This window comes from Brachyhypopomus gauderio, unplaced genomic scaffold (assembly GCF_052324685.1).
Source record: "Brachyhypopomus gauderio isolate BG-103 unplaced genomic scaffold, BGAUD_0.2 sc34, whole genome shotgun sequence".
Lineage (NCBI taxonomy): Eukaryota > Metazoa > Chordata > Actinopteri > Gymnotiformes > Hypopomidae > Brachyhypopomus > Brachyhypopomus gauderio.
Window position 1 is genome coordinate 4,014,265 of NW_027506866.1, and position 19,394 is coordinate 4,033,658.

At 37.9% G+C, this 19,394-nt stretch overlaps 1 protein-coding gene across 8 annotated transcripts in view; it reads right to left on the reverse strand.

Annotated features, from left to right (window-relative positions):
* Nucleotides 1-19,394, reverse strand: part of pak2a (p21 protein (Cdc42/Rac)-activated kinase 2a) — a 73,185-nt gene that overhangs the window by 37,996 nt on the left and 15,795 nt on the right. For 4 of the 8 annotated variants that reach the window (XM_076984867.1, XM_076984869.1, XM_076984865.1 and 1 more), the window contains 6 exons: nucleotides 7,070-7,292; nucleotides 6,255-6,361; nucleotides 5,973-6,117; nucleotides 4,702-4,829; nucleotides 4,370-4,505; nucleotides 4,144-4,207 (listed from right to left, as the gene is read on the reverse strand). In XM_076984867.1, coding sequence (XP_076840982.1) covers nucleotides 4,144-4,207; nucleotides 4,370-4,505; nucleotides 4,702-4,829; nucleotides 5,973-6,117; nucleotides 6,255-6,361; nucleotides 7,070-7,244 — 755 coding nt within the window. In that variant the 5' untranslated portion in view covers nucleotides 7,245-7,292. The remainder of the gene's footprint in view (nucleotides 1-4,143; nucleotides 4,208-4,369; nucleotides 4,506-4,701; nucleotides 4,830-5,972; nucleotides 6,118-6,254; nucleotides 6,362-7,069; nucleotides 7,293-19,394) is intronic. The other 4 variants (XM_076984871.1, XM_076984870.1, XM_076984872.1 and 1 more) reach the window with 1 other exon arrangement.

Below are 19,394 nucleotides of genomic sequence, written 5' to 3' on the forward strand. Positions count from 1 at the left end.
GTTTACTTTAGAAACTGAATAATGGGGCAAGAACTCTACAGCTGCAAGCCCTGTAAAAATGTCAAAAAGTCAAAACCATACACAGCTGCCAAAATCAGGCCCAATTCTGACCAACATGCCTCGTATCTTCCTGGATGTCAAACAAAACTGTCTGATATTTGGGGTTATTGTGATTTCAGAATTGTTTTGCATTTTACATTACAATGTTATGCATTCTAAATTGATTAAAAAGTGCACACGATGTCCCAGAATTACTATATAGCCTACAGGTTGCAGGTTAAAACAAACATTTGATTTTCTCTTTTCACAGATGCGGCAGTGGGCACTGGTTTAATGATGCTGTAACGATCTGCGCGAGGCAGAACAGGGAGGCGGACACAAACGCTGAGGAGAGCGAGATTTATTCTAAGGAATTCCAAAGACGTGGTCAAGGTCAGGCAATCTGGACATGAATTACAAACACAACTAGGAGGACTCACTCATGAAACGGAAAACTACGAACGTTAGAGATCACAAGGAACATGAATGCACAAAACAACCGATAACCAGACATGGGAAATACAAGGACTATAAATACACAGGACTAGACTAGGACCAGGTGACAACACTGATGACAAGGGCTTGGAAGACAATGGGAAACCATAGAAACAGACAAGCTGGGCGGGACTAACGGGCAAGGAACTACAGACACGAGGAACAGGGAAACTGGAGTGACACCTAGGAGAGGGGGCGTAGCCCTACGTGACAGATGCCTAACAAGATCATTGAGAGAAACTGCCATAATGTTCAAAACCTGGAGTTATGGAATTTTCTTCCTTCTGGATGTGTCCTAATACGACATCTTTTTTGATAAAGTTAATGATAAACTGTTATGTAGTGACAGCTAACAGTGAGTGAACTGGGACTGAACACAAGTGCACAGTGGTAATGAAGTGATGTTGTTCTATGAGATATTTGATGTGATCGTTTTATATAGCTAGGCGCAATTCTTAAAATAATTTCAGCACCCTTACCATCTTACTGTTACTGTTGAAAATGCCTTAAACAACTGTGTAAGCCCTTTTATGATCTGTAACGATTTTTGAAGTATTAGATTCTGTGATTGGCCCTTGTGCTTTGTATTAGCCAATTAAAAGTTCTCATTGTAGAAGCATATTCAGTGTAGCTAAATTTTTCAAGTTGTTGATTTTCTACTGGGTGTGTAAATGAAACAAAAACATTTTTCCCAAGCAATCCTAATCTGAATCTTTTAATTGGCACGTGCTGCTACAGTCCATACTACACAATAAACTGAGAATGATATAAGATAACTAGTGCTGTTAGTTCAAATTATTGTTTATATTTTAGAATCCCATTTAATATAAATCTTTTCAACTTCGAGAACATTGTAAAAATCCATAGTAACCATCTTTTTGTGTTTTTTTTATTTTTTTTAGAGTCAGTTCAGTTGTCATGATTGTTGAAGTTCAACTGTCAAAATAAAGAGATTGAAAGTATGTATTATGGCTGAGCTTTTATTATTGCTTTTATTGTTTTGGTTAATGTTTTTACATTGTTTTATATGTTGTTAATTTATGTAAGTACACCATTCTTTTATCTGCTGAAATAAAAGGTAACTGTAAAATGTTCATGTAAGCTGGAATTTAAAGACCAAAATAACCACATATTTATGTTTACAGAAATGTATTGTAATATTGGTAGTTTTAACAGAAACTTAAGATGTTAATACATCCCAAGCACCGTAAATTAATAGGAAAGAGTAGCATATTTATTGGACCATTGGATGTTAAATTAAACATAACTTTTGAAACTACTTTTATATAGGGTTAAAATATAATTTTACATTATTTTTGTGTATTTAAAAAGCAGAATCCAATTATTTTAATGTTGAAATCTCATTGATAAACAGTACATTGTAAGAGTTTGTGCGTTAATCAACCAACATTTAACAGTTATCCACTGTAAGTTTATAGGATATGAACATATATTCACAGATTACCTCTGTACTTTGACAAGTTCATTTGTAGATTGTTTAAATAATACCATGAAGTAACCTAATTATGCTGTTATTTTAACATTCTAGCTGTGTTTTCTTACAACGAAAATTTGTAATTTTACTCAAATTTGGCTGTGAAATTACAAAGAATAAATACAGGGAAAATCTGTAATTTTACAGTAATTCATTGTTGAATTATGTGTGGTATCTTACTGTAATTTTACGGTAACTGTTTGGCAACTTTTGCTGCCAGACATGTTACCGTTTTTTTACGACTTTTTTTTTGCAGTGTGGAGCATTACAATTGTTGGTTCGATTAAACTTACAAAATGGCCAGAAAAATAAAACTTTCAATTGAAACTCGACAGTCTATTCTTGTTCTGAGAAATGAAGTCTATTCCATGCGAGACATTGCCAAGAAACTGAAGATTTCCTACAATGGTGTGTACTACTCCCTTCAGAGGAGAGCACAGACAGGCTCTAACCAGAGTAGAAGGAGAAGTGGAAGGCCCCGCTGCACAACTGAGCAAGAAGACAAGTACATTAGAGTCTCCAGTTTGAGAAGTCGACACCTCACAGGTCCTCAACTGGCAGCTTCATTAAATAGTACCCGCAAAACGCCAGTGTCAACGTCTACAGTGAAGAGGCGACTCCGGGATGCTGACCTTCAGGGCAGAGTGGCAAAGAAAAAGCCATATCTGGCTAATAAAAGAAAAAGATTAATATGGGCAAAAGAACACAGACATTGGACAGAGGAAGATTGGAAAAAAGTGACAGACGAATCAAAGTTTGAGGTGTTTGGATCACACAGACGAACATTTGTGAGACACAGAACAACTGAAAAGATGCTGGAAGAGTGCCTGACACCATCTGTCAAACATGGTGGAGGTAATGTGATGGTCTGGGGTTGCTTTGGTGCTGGTAAAGTGGGAGATTTGAACAAGGTAAAAGGGATTTTGAATAAGGAAGGCTAATCACTCCATTTTGCAACACCATGCCATACCCTGTGGACAGCACTTGATTGGAGCCAATTTCATCCTGCAACAGGACAATGACCCAAAGCACACCTCCAAATTATGCACAAACTATTTAGAGAAGAAGCAGGCAGCTGGTATTTTATCGGTAATGGAGTGGCCAGCGCAGTCACCAGATCTCAACCCCATTGAGCTGTTGTGGGAGCATCTTGACCGTATGGTACGAAAAAAGTGCCCATCAACCCAATCAAACTTGTGGGAGCGGCTTCTGGAAGCATGGGGTGAAATTTCTCCAGATTACCTCAGCAAATTAACAGCTAAAATGCCAAAGGTCTGCAATGCTGTAATTGCTGCTAAGGGAGCATTCTTTGACGAAAGCAAAGTTTAAAGTAGAAAATTATTTCAAATAAAAAAAAAAAACATTATTTCTACCTTGTCAATGTCTGGACTATATTTCTATTCATTTTGCAACTCATTTGATAAATAAAAATATGAAATTTCAGGGCAAAACAAAATTGTCTAGGTGACCCCAAACTTTTCAACGGTAGTGTGTATATATATATATATATATATATATATATATATATATATATATATATATATATATATATAAAACTTGTGGAATGTCTAAACGTGCATGCACACACACACACACACGCCCGCACACACACATGCACGCCCAGCCCACACACACACACACACACACACACACACACACGCACGCCCGCACACGCACAGCCCACACACACTCACGCCCACACAGTATATATAGCACAAAGAGAACACACACACAGTATATATAGCACAAAGAGAACAATCAGAACTATATACAAATTAGTATTATGACTTGCATAATCTTATCCAGACTGCTTTCATTAACCATTCCAGCATTTTTGACTTGACATACATAATAAACTTTAAGGACTTTGCCATTAAAGACTTAACATTATACAGTTATAATGGTATTCTGTGGACTGAATCATATGTTGTAGTTTCTGCCCTTGTTCCAGTCCTGAAAATACTTTTCGTAGAATGTTTCACTAAGAATAGATATGCTCTTTGCATCATTTCATCTGGGCCCAAGATTTGTTCATTTTTAAAGAAAATGATTTTGATGATATTCAGGTTCCTGAGGTTGAAACAATGATGAAGCAATGATTCTCACACACTTACCCCTGTCCAATTTTTTCATATCGTGTGTATTTCTTCTTGGGGTCTCCAATACTAACTATTGTTCCTAAAAGAAAATAAACCTAAACTCAGTATGCAATCAGAAACCAAATCAGAAACCAAAAGAAGATTCTTAGGTTTCGTAAGAAGATTTAAGATGTCTTATGAACATTAAATAGATTTCTTCTGCAAGGTTTGTGTTCCAAGCTTAAGAGAGAAAGATTCTTACTCAGCTTCTCCATGATCTCCTCATCGGTCATTTTGCCCTTGGCCTTCTTTTGTCTTTCTGCAGCCTTGGAGCCATCCATGTCACCACTGGCAGCAGGTGGTGGGATGGGGTCAATCATGGAGGGCCGAGTAAGTACCTGTACAGGTATGGAGCAAACAACAAATACATACTAAGGAATCAAAAGGAGGAGAGGGGCAAAATGCTGCCAGGACAACATAAGTACTCAAAAGGACAATTTTCAAACTTTTAATCTGTTATGAACAAACTACCTGCAAGCCATCAAACAAACACCCGATGGATACATTTTAAATCACCAAAGTCAGATCACTTACAGATTTGGTGTGTTCAGGTCGTGGTGCAACTACAGGGGGAGGTGCATCATCGTCATCAAAATCTTCCAAGTCCTTGCCACTGGGTGGTGAGGGCTGTGAACCTTTCTTCACTGGAGGAGCATCTTTATCTAAGAGTAAAGGACAGAATTGTAACTAGAAAGCTTGTAAACAAAATTTTTGTACATAAAGCATTTTCCAATAGAACCTAGGAGTTTATTAACTACAGCAAATTTAGTTAATCTGTCTTTACAGCTGAAGCACTTGGAATCCTATGGGAGGGTGGGGGGATGAATGAAGTGCAGTTTGATGCTTGGTTTCAGCTGGTGAAACCTTTCACCAAGCTTCATGGCTATAAGTTGAAAACTGAAGGAGTTATAAAATGAATTGATTCCTATGGAGGGATAGTGGAATGAATGAAACAATTGAAAGAATGGATAGACAATGCCACCAGTATGAAGTGCAGGATGGTGACTGGGCCTAGTAGTGCAATCAGTAAAGCAAAGTCAGATGTTCTATCTTAATACCTGAAAGAGTTATAAAATCAGTGGGTGGATGAAATGAAATGAACCTTTGTCATTACACATTCATGCAGGGATGAATAAAAGAATAGAAGGGGTGTAAAGACAGTCATCAGAAGGACATGCAGTTTGGTGCTTGGGGTCATCGATTGAGACTTTCAACCAAGTTTGATGGCAATAACCTAAAAATTAAAGGATTTATAAATTCTTTGGATTCCAATGGGAGGATGGAGGGATGAATAAAAGAGCAAAAGGTATGGATAGATGAGAACCATAAGTATGAAGTGATGATGAATGGATGAATGGACCTAATAAATCAATCGGTTCAGCATGTTTAGTTACTCTTTATTCTTGAGTTTATTGGTTCTATCTGAAGGAGTTCCAAAATGAATGTATTTCTTTGAGATTTTTTTTGCAAAATCTTTGCAGTTATCATCATCTCCCTAGTTGTCATGTAGGCACCTATCTTTGTCACTTAATTAAGCCTCCAATACCTCCAGAAAGCTCTGTGAGGTCTAGCGTCCAAGTTCGGTCCCCCTCCATGTTCACTTTTTAACCAAACAAACACCTATTCAGACATAAACCCACACTGGCTTCGCTCTGCCCCATTGACACTGTTAATGCGTGATCAGTACCACTAATTCCACCTTAAAGTCCAGAATACCAATTGTACTGCTCCTAACCCCTAAAATCCAAATCTAGACTCAACTCTCAACTCAATGCAAAAAACAAAATAAATGTGGTAATGCGCACCTGTGAAGCTGAGGTATTTCTGCTTGCCATTGCCTGTAGAGTCATAGAACTTGAGAACGTCCAGCACTGCCTGAGGATTCTTCTTCTGCTCAGACTTGGTGATATTGGAGGTCTGTAGCAGCCGAGCCCATTGCTCTGGCATCCCCTGCACAAAAACCAAACAAAATAAAGGATATATAAATACTTACCAAATATCAAATGTTTAAAGTACAAAAACAGAGCTGAGTCGGTGGATCTCTTCTTCTGTCTCAAGTAAATCTAAACAGAGCAAGAGTCACTTACAGTAAACTCTCCTGTAACAGCATCAAAGCCAACATGAATTGTATGTTCAAAGTCTGAGGGAGGAGAGATCTCTGGCCGTTCTTTATCCTTGTCCTTCTTTCGTCCTCCTGTAATAAGCAGGGGAGACAGGGATAGATATGGTTATATTCAGGGATAGATATGGTTATATTCAGGGATAGATATGGTTATATTCTTTTAATTAACAGCCTTTGCAACCTGCTTTAGTAAAAAAAATTAATAATCAGCGAGAGTGCTGTGCGAACATATAAAGGACAAAGCATATAAAGCACGTCAGTATGTAAACACTGATTCATAACAGTTCCAACTAAGGTACATTTTATACATCATGGTTGGCCAAACTGCTCCTGCAATAATAAGTCTAATTAAACTATCATCATGATAAATGTTTATGGTCCTGTGCAAGAGTTAAGAGCTGTAATCACTAAGGACAGCTACACTGACTTAAAGGCATCCAATAATGGTCTTAGCACTATTGAGGAACATAGTGCTGTGACTGCTATGCACCTACGGTCACCTATGAACAGAAGCCTCCAGAAAGGAGTTTTAGTAAAATCATAATTTATCATTTTGTGTTTAATAAAAATGTTAGACAAGTTCTAGTCATTTTCATTTGTAATTTCATTCATTAAAAGCACAAACACTTGTAAATACTCTGCTTTAGGCTCAACATTTCTGCATTTTGCAAAAGTACAGAAGTTACAAGATACAAAGTGACCAAAAGTTGACAAGGTGTTGTTCACCATGCAGGAAGCCAAAGTAAAGTTTAAGGAAGTTCCTCTCGTTTCCCATCTGACCTTTCTCTGCAGAGAAGATAGAGATGATCTTGTTCCGGGAGGACTTTCTCTCTTCAGGTACAGAAGGGAGGGGCTTGGAGTTGTGATTTGTTGGCACACCGTCTTTACTGCCTGTGCTGCTCATCCTGACTGGGGGGGCAGGGGGTTTGTCCTCCAGCTCTCCGTTATCAGACATGACAGGAAAATGCACGCACACACACGGAGGGCTTTAGAGACCAACCTGCTGATGGTAGCAAAGAACACTTATAAATAAACTGATAATGAATACTGCAAAATTGATATTGTGGTTTCCGCAATATATAGAGAAGCTTTCTCACATGACATCATGCATATCTCAACTATAACAAACCAATGTAATTTAGTCCACTACAAGTTGTTTTTTTTTTTTGGTTGCTTTTGCATCTAGTAAAAGCAACCAAAAAAAAAAAAACCCTTGGCTAGAGGACAGATGACATGGACTCCGGTTGGACATCACTGCTGATCCTAGGGTTAGGGTGACTGAAAGATCACTGCATGGGGGGTGGGGTGTGTCACAGAGTTACCTATTGGTCATTTGTAAAATCAGTTACAAAGAATAAAGACCCTCTATTTGTATGCATATTTTATGATTCTCAGAATTCTGAGCTATGTACAATTAGAACTGTAGCTATTAGGGATGGGGAGATTCACCGATTCACATCGGTGATTCGGCACACATGTCTACGATTCAACGTGCATCGGGTTTAATTTGCGGGCGAATTTACGGTGCATCTCTTCTAGCCTTTTTGCATCTGCAAATACCATGGTTAAATCGGGTGTTTTGTTTTCCAGTATCTATTCCTTATTCTAACGTATTTACAGAGGCAACATACTTTTTATTTTTATTGATTTCTTTGTTTTTCAAGGCAACATAAATGCACCATCGTATACTCAGGTACCGACGCAAGCACGCAGATGTACACAACAGGGAAACAAATTAGCAACGACAAAGAGATATTTAATGCACCAAATATGTGCAAGACACACAAATCAAACGTGTGGCAATATTTCAGGTTTTTTAAGTGAGGTGGTCAACTTGACAAAACGCACGCAATCTGCAAACAATGCCGTGGGGCTATCAAATACGTTAGTAGCACAACGAACCTGGCGACACACATGAAAAGACGGCACGGTGTGGACATCTCTGCGGCCGCTACCCCCTCGTAAGTCTAGCAGACAGTAGTGTTGCAGATCATAATTTTCACTATGCACATTGTTAATACAGTACTTTTAAAAACTGTTCATCTTGTGTTTTAAACGTTTTGTATGAATATAGATGGAGAAAATAACTGAATAATTCACTTGAATAAATTAATGCTCTGTCTGAATATACTGAATTATGCATTTTTTTATATTATGTATTGGTTTTGCTCCATTGAAAACAACCAGATGCATACATCCCTTAAATTGTTAGAGAGTAAAGTAGAATTGTGCTATTGAGTAAACTGATGGGTTAGGCCAATACATCCTCAAACCTCAACTAACTGTATCGTATGATCACTTATTATATGAGGATTCGGTTTGATAAGTCATATCGTTATCAAATCATTTTGAATCGCATCATATCGTGAACAGGAGTGATTTGAATCGCATCGTATCGACAAGGGGTTTCAGAGTATCGCAGTTATAAAGCATTTCGGTGATAGTGTATCGAGATGTGTATCGAATCTACCTTAGTGGTGAAGATATACATCCTTAGTAGCCATATATTATTTTAGCAATCACATATTCTACCAAGCACTCCATCAATTAATCAAGTCATTGCATAAGAAATATTTTACTACGGAGGAATAGTGAACATTCAGAAGAGAAGACAGGTCTCTTAATAAACAACTTGTCACGTTGAGGACCCCGGCCCCTCCCTTTTGGGCATGTGTTTACGTTGTCCACGTGCTTAGTCTGCGTCTGTGGAACTACGTGGTTATGGTTATGTCTTGTGATAATCTGTCTCACCTGTGACTCGTCTCATAATCACGTGGGGTTAATGTGGTTTGTCTTAATGTGCGCTCGCGCAGTGTCCTGTGCTCGTCGTTGTCTAAAGTATACACGTCTCCGTTGATGTTTAGTGTTCTTCGTGCGCTATACGCGCTTTCTACATATATATAATAAAAGTGACGTCAGTCGTAAATAGGATTCCGTGACTCATCCTTCGCCACGCCCCCATCGTCACACAACTGGTTTATTTTTTTTAACAAACCATTTTTATTGCTTAAATTGCATACAATATCTGTAAAAAACTAAATGGAATTTAGTGAATCTAAGTGCAGTATTATATGTTGGGTTTTTTATTTTTTTCCCAAACTTGCCCACAAGTCACCTGTTTATTATATTTGAGAGTTTTGAGCTTGTTGCTGCCCTTGGTAAGACTTTGTTTGGAGAAGATGAAATTTGAAATTAGAGGGTAGATCTAATGCATTTCAGTCCCATTGATTTGGAGCACAGTGACAATTTTAGCTTATGGATTACCTTCAGGAGGTGGACACTCCAGGTTCAGAAAGTAAAAGTCCTCACCAAGATATTTTGTAGATCCTCCTTTCACAGAAATAACAGCCTCTAAATGCTTCCTATAGCTTCTAATGAGAGTCTAGATTGTGGCTGAAGGTATTTTAGACCAATCTTCCTTACAAAACATCTCTAGTTCATTCAGGTTTGATGGTTTCCGAGCATGGACAGCTCTTTTTAAGCGACACTACAGATTTTCAATAATATTCAGGTCTGGGGACTGAGATGGCCATTCCAGAATGTTGTACTTATTCCTCTGCATGAATGCCTTAGTAGATGTTGAGCAGTGTTTAGGGTCGTTGTAGATGTTGAGCAGTGTTTAGGGCCGTTGTCCTGTTGGAAGATCCAGCAGCTTCAGCTTTGTCACCGATTCCTGGACATTGGTCTCCAGAATCTGCTGATATTGATTGGAATCCATGCGTCCCTCAACTTTAACAAGATTCCCAGTCCCTGTACTGGCCACACAGCCCCACAGCATGATGGAACCACCACCAAATTTTACTGTAGGTAGCAAGTGTTTTTCTTGGAGTGATGTGTTCTTTTTCCTCCATGCATAACATCCCTTGTTATGGCCAAATAACTCAATCAGGGTATCTGCACATTTTTAAATCTCAAATTCAATGACTTTTAAAACCTTTTTAATACCTCTCACAAGAAAAAATAATACTATTACTGGGGATGCAGGTGTGTTCCACATCGTTGACGTGGGTGGCGAACGAAAATTGTTGACGTTGTTGAGGCCGTATACTCCAACGCTTTGAATCCAGCACTAGGACCCTGGAGCGGTTATATTCTGCATGGTCCTAGCGCTAGATTCGGCAAAGTTCACACCGCGCCAGAACAACTGAACAACACACACTTATAATAATTTAATGCCTCCCCTCATAAAATTCCAGACATTTTAAGACATTTTTAGGCCTTGAATATGGAAAACTAAATTTAAGACATTTTAAGACTTTTTAAGGACCCGCGGGTACCCTGCTCAATTTTGTTTTCATTAATCCACAGCACCTTACTCCAAAATGAAGCTGGCTCGTCTAAATGTGCTTTAGCATACCTCAAGCAGCTCTGTTTGTGATGTGGGTGGAGAAAAGGCTTCCTCTGCATCACTCTTCAATACAGCATCTCCTTGTGTAAAATGTGCCGAATAGTTGAACGATGCACAGTGACTCCATCAGTTGCAAGATGATGATGTACGTCTTTGGTGGTGGTCTGTGGGTTGACTCTAACTGTTCTCAACATCATTCGCTTCTGTTTATTCGAGATTTTGCTTGGTATGCCACTTCAAGCCTTGACTTGAACTGTACCCGTCTTCTTCCATTTTCTCACAATGAAGACTGAAAGCTAGGGTTAGGGTTACCTAACCCTAGAGTTTACAACTTCATCTTCAACGTTTTCAGCCCCGGCGCGAATGTTATCCTCACACGTCCGTGGATTCACCAGTTAGAACTACAGAGACACTAGAAAAAAAATGTTTCTTATTTTATGTCACCGTTAACTACATGGGGTTGAGGCGAACTTAATAGGTCTATCTACCTATTTTTCACAAGAGCTTGTGCTAGCTCTGACAGTGTTCAATGCAAGCTGTAGCGAACGGCAGTAACTTCGCTTCACTGCAAAATATGAAAACGATTTAAACCATTAATAACCCAAATAAATCCACTGGTAAATGTACGATCTGGTAAATGTGGGGATAAATGTCCGAACTGGTCTTGTGACCGGAGGGTCGTGGGTTCGATTCCCAGACCTGAGGCCATGACTGAGGTGCCCCTGAGCAAGGCCCTTAACCCTCAATTGCTCTCTTGTATAAAAATGAGATAAAAATGTCTCTCTGGATAAGGGCGTCTGCCAAATGCCATAAATGTAAATGTAAATGTAGTGGTAAATGTATGATGTGGTAAATGTAGTGGTAAATGTAGTCACAACATGAATGAAGAACGTTCGTATGACTGAAACGCAATTTGGCCTCTACGATGGTTCTGGGCGGAAATTGCTGGCCACTGTGTCATTAAAATTGCAGATTTCGCAAGTGCTCTGTTTGCTTATTAAGTCAATATGATAATATATATATCTATAAAATATGAGCAGACAGTGTGTGCACTAACAGGGTATATACAGAGATTTTTAAGTTGAATTTAATACTTTTTTAACCTACAAAATATTTTTTAATACCAGCATGACAAAGCGGCTATTGAAGTGGCCTCTTGGTTGTTGCTAACCACTGGCCTAAGCCTAATTCTTTAAACAGGCATGAAAATGGGTCACAAGAGCTTGTGGCTAGCTCTGACAGTGTTCAACGCAAGCTGTAGCGAACGGCAGTAACTGTTTTACCGCAAAATATGAAGATTTTTTATAGTGGTAAATGTACGCTCTTCTGCCTTGTCCCCGGCATAGATAGCACTAGGTCCTGCTTCTCATCCCACTTAGCCATAAATGAATAACGTCACAACATGAATGAAGAACGTTTGTATGATTGGAACGCAATTTGTCCTCTGATTGGTTCTGGGCAGAAACTGCTGGCCACTGTGTCATTGAAATAGCCGATTTCGGAAGTGCTCCGTTTGCTTATTAAGTTGATATAATATATATATATATATATATATATATATATATATATATATATATATATATATATATATATATATATATATATATATATTAGGGGTGGGCATAGATTAATTTTTTTTTATCTAGATTAATCTCACTGAAATCTTGGAATTAATCTATTAAAATGTCTCATGTGCGTGCTACCCAAGTAATGACTAAAAGTCAGTTTATGAGATAGGGTTTCTTAATACAGGGGGTGCGTTAGACCAGGGGCTCATCTCCTGTTTCCAAAATGCATCAATGACTGCTGAGGAAGCTGTTCTACTTTGATACTTGAAGAAAAAAAAACATGCTCAATAAAATGTAGGCTACTCGTGTTCAATGATTTATTCAGTTAAACATGAATTTGTAAGCCTACATACTGTACATTAAAAGGGGTTGATAACATGTATATTCTGCTAAACATGATATTTGAAATGTAAGCCAACATTTAGTACATTTAACCTCACAGACGTAATATGTAATTACGTAATTTTTTTCAAAAGCCGGTTTTGGTCCTCTGCAGTTTTAACGGTTAAAAAGAAATATTTAAATATCGACGAGTCTAGCGCTAGGACCATGCAGAAAACGACCGCTCCGAGCGCCGCTCCGGTAACACTTTACGTTCCTAAAAATGAATTTTCCATGAAGCAAACCAGGTGACTTCGTGGCTGTATCCATCTAAACACACGTACGATTTGTAATTCACAGGTTTGAAAACTCGTTCTCGCCTCTACTGTGCAATTTGGTTAGGAATACAGCCGAACTAAACTATCAAGTTGAAAGTCATCATAGTTTGCTTACCCATTTTGACCCAGTTCCCAACCCAACTTTAAGAATAGATTAACGGCGATAATTTTTATATCGCCCGATAAGAGTATCAAATTAACGAACGCCGTTAACGCCCACCACTACTCATAATATGATTGCAACTATATTTCTGTATGTGATAATAACATCTGACAAACACGTAAAAACCAAAGGACAGAATATCATGTGAAAATATAATATTTGTGTCATTCTCAAAACTTTTGGCCATGACTGTATATGATCACAATGAATGTGTTGGAGTCAATATATTTTAACCATGGGATGGAGAACCATTACTTCACTTACATTTCTTGTGTCACAGAACTCTGTATCCTTCCATTAACTTGTATGTTTGAAATTTCAGACAGCAGCATAGCCAGTGTTTCTGAATAGAAATATCTTTTTGCATCTCAACGGCTTAGTTTACTGTTAGAGGTTGTACTAAGAAAGTCATCAGGTCTGAATGCATAACCAAATGAATGTGATATGTCCTACCATCCCAGAAATCCGATCTCATTAATGAAGCCTTAATAGGTATGACTGAATGAAGGTAGGCTATATAATAGGGGTGACCTGCAATAGTTGCTGATTCGACTATAGTCGACTATATCCCATAGTCGACCATGAACGTCATAGTCGAATGTACCATTCTAACTGCATGGGGGTGCCCAAGGATGCTGCTAAGAATTAGTTGCAACATGAAATGTCTTTGTTTTCGTTATTAATAGATTTTTGTCAAATAAAATCATCCTAATTTCTTTTAATAAATATTTTAAATGATGTGTGCGCATTAACAATAGGCATCTTCCTTACTACACATTAATAAATCACACCCTGCAGTTGCACAATCCAAATGAGCGGAGCTGAACACGCTACAGGATAGTCAGCATCTACCAAGATTATAATGGCTACTCCATATTTTGAAAAAGATAGAGATGAAACAAAGTAAAGTGCAAGTTGTCATCAACGTCTTTCATTTCGCACGACAACAACCAACATGGCATACCATTTAAAACGCGTAAGGCAAAGAAAAAAAAAAAAACAGTTCAGTCGTTTGTCGTTTCGGTCATGTCGTCTCGTCGTGGTGCGTCTCAACAAGTAGGCCTATAAACATTTTTTGTTGTTGTTTGCTTTTTAAACCCCATTACTTGAATCTTTCCTTATAATTTTTTTGCTGTTGTGTGGCAATTTTTAAAATAATTTTCAGGCAGGCATACTTTAATATATTTTGACATTTTGCACAGTGCCTGTCTGACAGTTCGATATGCGCACTGCACTGATGGTTTTTTGTTAATGTTCTCTAACGTTTCATTAAAAAATAAATAAGTAAATAAATAAAAGCTGAATAAAGCCTACCTACCATGTTTATTTATTTATCTGAGTGTTTTACGCTTTTACTTTGAAGTGGAAAAAAGTCCTGAATGAGAATGGGATCCCGTTTAAGGAGCTCTAAATGATTTAAAAAAAAAAAAAAAAAACCCCGATTCGACTATTAGTTGACTAAAGGGAAAATCTGACGAATTAGATTCGACTATGAAAATCCTTAGTTGAATACACCTCTAGTATATAACAACACAAGGTCTAATACAATCACATTGAGAGAATAGTGACTTGTCACAAAAACTGTCACACAATACAGCTATTGCAAAACTGCTGCAAGCTACAGTAGGTTACCAGGCAAGGTTTACCTACTCACAAATAGACCACAGACAGTCAGGCAGAGTTGGCAATAATTCCTCAGCGACCACCATCATAAACACCGGGGTGCCGCAAGGATGTGTGCTATCTCCCCTGCTGTTCACGCTGATGACCCACGACTGCTGTGCCAGATTTGAAACAAATCACATCATCAAAGTTGCCGATGACACAATAGTGGTGGGTCTCATCACAGACAACAATGACAGCATCACCACCGCCCTGGTCAAGAAGGCGCAGACACGACTCCACTTCCTGCGGAGGATGAGAAGGGCCGACCTGCCCACATCCGCACTCACCACCTTCTACAGGGGTGCCATTGAAAGAATCCTGACCAGCAACCTCTCTGTCTGCCATGGCAGCTGTCTATCTGCAGACAAGAAAGCACTACAGAGGGTGGTGAGGACTGCAGAAAAGATCATCAGATCACCCTTACCAGCCATCAAGGATCTGTACACCTCACACTGCTTCAAGAAAGCAATGAACATTACCAAAGATCCCACACACCCAGCACACAAACTGTTTTCAATACTCCCATCAGGGAAGCGCTACCGTAGCCTACGGTCCCGTACTACCAGACTGGGAAACAGCTTATTTTTACAAGCCATCAGACTCATCAACACACTGATGTGAACTATATGAACATTTCAAAGTTACCTATGAACATTCCATGCATAATTCTTTCACCATGCCTCGTGCACTTACCCTTGCACCTTGTAATATTGCATCCAAATTACTTGAAACATAATCTATACGACCACGACTGTTCCTTCTGCAGCTATGTGCATGTATGTATGTCTACTTATTGATTAGTATTTTAGCCTTTTTATTGCATACTGTGTGTGTGTGTGTGTCTAGTCTTTTTTACTGCACACTCTGTGTGTGTGTGTGTGTGTGTGTTTGTGTCTCTGTATTACTATGTTAATGTTTTGTAACAGTATGTTAATTTGCACTGCTTGTCTGTGTGTGTGTGTGTGTGTGTGTGTGTGTGTGTGTGTGTGTGCGTGTGAGTGATTATCAATGTCCTATTTATACGTTTGCTTAACTGCACATTGGAACTGGTTAAACCATGGGTTAAAGCAAGAAATTTTCATTTGACTGAAAAATTTTTCCTGGCAAAAGACAATGCCAGCAATTACTGAAAATGTAGTGTAGTTGGGACACGGCCTCTTTTGCCTAATTCTACACAATAAACACATTTATAAAGTATATTTATCTAAACAGCCTGTGTAAGGAGAGAAGAGAGAATGAACACCTGAGCAATAAATGTACATAAATGTTTATATAATGGAGTTATCTGAGGGTCCTCTTCCAGAAAATTATTTAAAGATCAAGTCAAATTTAGTGAATCCTGGTGAGAGGTATGAAGCTCTCTTGTTTTTATCAGATTCACCATCGCAAAAACATAAGCCGTAAGATTACATGCTTTAAGTAGGTATGTTACAAAAAATTAACACCACTGGATAGAGCTTTTAAATACAAACAGAACAACACCATCCATGTTAAGCCTGGTTTAAGCCTTTATACTTGACGCAGCACGAGTGGCGTGAGCAGCGCGAGGGTCCGCACGCCGAAAATGACGTAATCGCGGTGGCTCCATCCGTGCGCGAGAGCCTCGCAGTTTTGTAACTTAGCGCGCACAGCGCTTCAGCGCAGTGAACCAAGTCATGTTTGCCGGGTTCATACACCTTTATAAGGTGGAATTAAAGCACTTGTACGTCACTTTCAAGGTCCATTTCAACGCGTTCTCAACGTTACATTTAAGTTAAATATTTATACATATACTCGAAATGACTCGAAATAATTTGCTTTTTATCACATTATTTAATGGTGGTTTATTTTCAAAACGCCCAATCTTAACGACTTCACGTTCTCTCATGTTTCGTCCTGGAATTACAAGAGGCTCGTATTTGTTAACGTAATAACTGTTCAGTCAGACAGATATTTGTTGTGAAACGAAGTAGTTACATTTTCAAGCATTTTAAAGTAGTTTAGCCTAAATTCCAGCACTAATGCAACATTACAATTGGTCAGGTAAATGTTCATTCCCCTGTTTTGAGGGGTGTTTCTTTATACTACCACATATTGCTTCGGACTACACTGCAAAAAGAATGTGACGCAGCAAGTAGCCTCCGCCGTTCGCGCAGGTGTACAGAGTCGCGCGCTACGATCACGCCAGGCAGGAGGGGGGTAAAAACTTTTCTACGTAACATCCGCAAATCTGAAGGCGGAATGAACCGCAAGTCAATCAAATGACACCGCCGTCATCCATCCAGCGCTGATGAGCGCCAGTGAGAATCATATTTCGGCCACAAAACAGATAGCACGCGCGTGTGTTGTTTATTATGATTTGACGGATTTTTTCCCCAAAAAAATCAAATGACGGAAATCCGTCGTAGTGACGGAGAACTTTAACCCATGGGTTAAACGCAATTTCAAACTTCTGTGTTAACCTTGTTACATAGATTTTTGACAATAAAGTTCTCTTGAATCGAATCTTGAAGGTTTAGTTCTGGTTCCTCCCTAAACATAAAAGTAGCCATAAAAGTAACACACACTCAGGAAAAATCCAATGATAGGAAACAGACCTTAAGAAATAATTAAACGTAGAAAATGCTATGCTTTAAAAACTCAATATCAAGGAATTAAGAAAGCCCAATAATGGAGGTACCATGAGGGTATTATTTAACTCTTGCTTAAAAAGCACTATATTTAACAATGGAGTATGTTTACTCATAATACAGCAAGTAGTTCTAGAGGAGCAGTCCAAGAGGATGTTAATAATGTTTAGGCTAATGCTTATTTAAAAACAAAAAAAAAACAAGAATGTTAATATAACAAACAGGGCTGGACAATAACTCAATATCAATACATATTGCAATAGAAACATTTTTCAATAACGATGATATGATTTCGATAAACGATATTTACAACATTACAATGTACATAACAGGGCGCTACAATTAGTTCATTGCATTCAGTGACTGATGACGTCCACCACGTGCACACAGCCTGTGCTCAGCAACGGCAGGCAATGCTCGTTTTGGTTTGGCTCCAACGTGACACGTACTAGCTGCAAAATGAGTACCGCTGACTGTAATACAAACGTGACTGAACGAGCTTCAACAAGCGATAATAAAGCTGACTATATATGCCCCTATTAAGCTCACTTACTGATTAAGCACACTTGCAACTTTGAACACAAATTATGCTAATACAGAAACAAGTTATCTCGCTTGATAACTAAATCAATACATGTAGTTGTTTAAATATCCCATGCATTTTAAAGCTAATCATACAGTTGCATATTCTGAAATCATCCTGTCAATGTTCCCACTTCCCGGTGGCCATTTTGAAAGCCACATTTTGATCTGGAGAGACCCCTCAGCAACTTTTAATTTGGGTAAGTATCACCAATTGTTCACAAATTTAAAAGATTATTAATTTTAACACAACCTAGCACAAGTTGGAATTTGGATGCAAAAGAAAGTTACAGTTAATTAAAAATTGGTAATTAGCATGCTAGTCGTACGAGATTGCTGAAGACACCAATATATTAAATCACATATGATAATTTCTTGTGTTTACTATTTAGCACATCATTTATTTCCAAATGGATGGGAATTTTTTTTTTGTAGATTGCAGGGTTTAAAAAATATTTTATCATTTTTACATGAGCTTAAAGGGTACAGCAGCATAAAAACTGGAGAGCATCAGTATAAGCCCATTGGAGAAAAGCTTAAGTATAAACAAAATCAGTATTTCTAGCTTATTATATTATTATTAGAACTGTCGATCATAAAAAATAACTAATTGCAAAATTTGTTGTGATTAATCACGAATCATCAAATTTTTCCTTATTAAGACTTTAGTAATTCTTTTTTTTTATTTTAGTAATATATATTTAAATGTAAAATAAAAATCATCATAAGACATGTACTTATATTCATATGTATGTTTGTTTGATTTAATCTTTTTTCAAGTTTTAACACTGATTATCTCTTGTGAACTATGTGCTAGTTGAATTTCAGACAAAGTCAACACCACCCACCTCCCGACTTTAACTATTTTAATGTCTCTAGAGTAAATAAGAGAGGTGGTGGTGTTGCATGTTTTTACCATAAAGCATTCCACTATAAGCAGATCTTATTAGGGGATCATCCCACGTTTGAATATCTGGCAGTACAACTCAACAGTACTTATTCAGTTCTTTTGATTGTTATCTATCATCCTCCCAGACTACATGCAGATTTTCTTGAAGATTTTGCAGAAATGCTTTCAAGGATTTTAATTGATTTTGATTATGTTTTAATTGCTGGGGATTTTAAAATTCACATGGATATATCCACAAATCCAATCACTTCAGAATTCATGAGGATGCTTAATTTTCACTGTATGATAACCGCCTCAGAAAATACCGCGGTATCACGGTTATCACGGTACCACAGTTTGTTACATATATTATTAAAAGATACAATGACCCTTAAAGAAATTACAACAAAAGTATTCTTTTTTTGTTCAATGAACTATTTATTGTAGAAACCTGGAACCATTGTATACAAAATGTCTCCTTAAAAAAATAGGTTGTACACTTGTTTATATAAATACTGCAAAATTAGAGAAACCTAAATCATGGATTTCAGTACAATTATTTAAGTTTAAATTTTTTAATACATGATAAACTAAGCCTGGGTCAGTGTCTGATCAACAACTG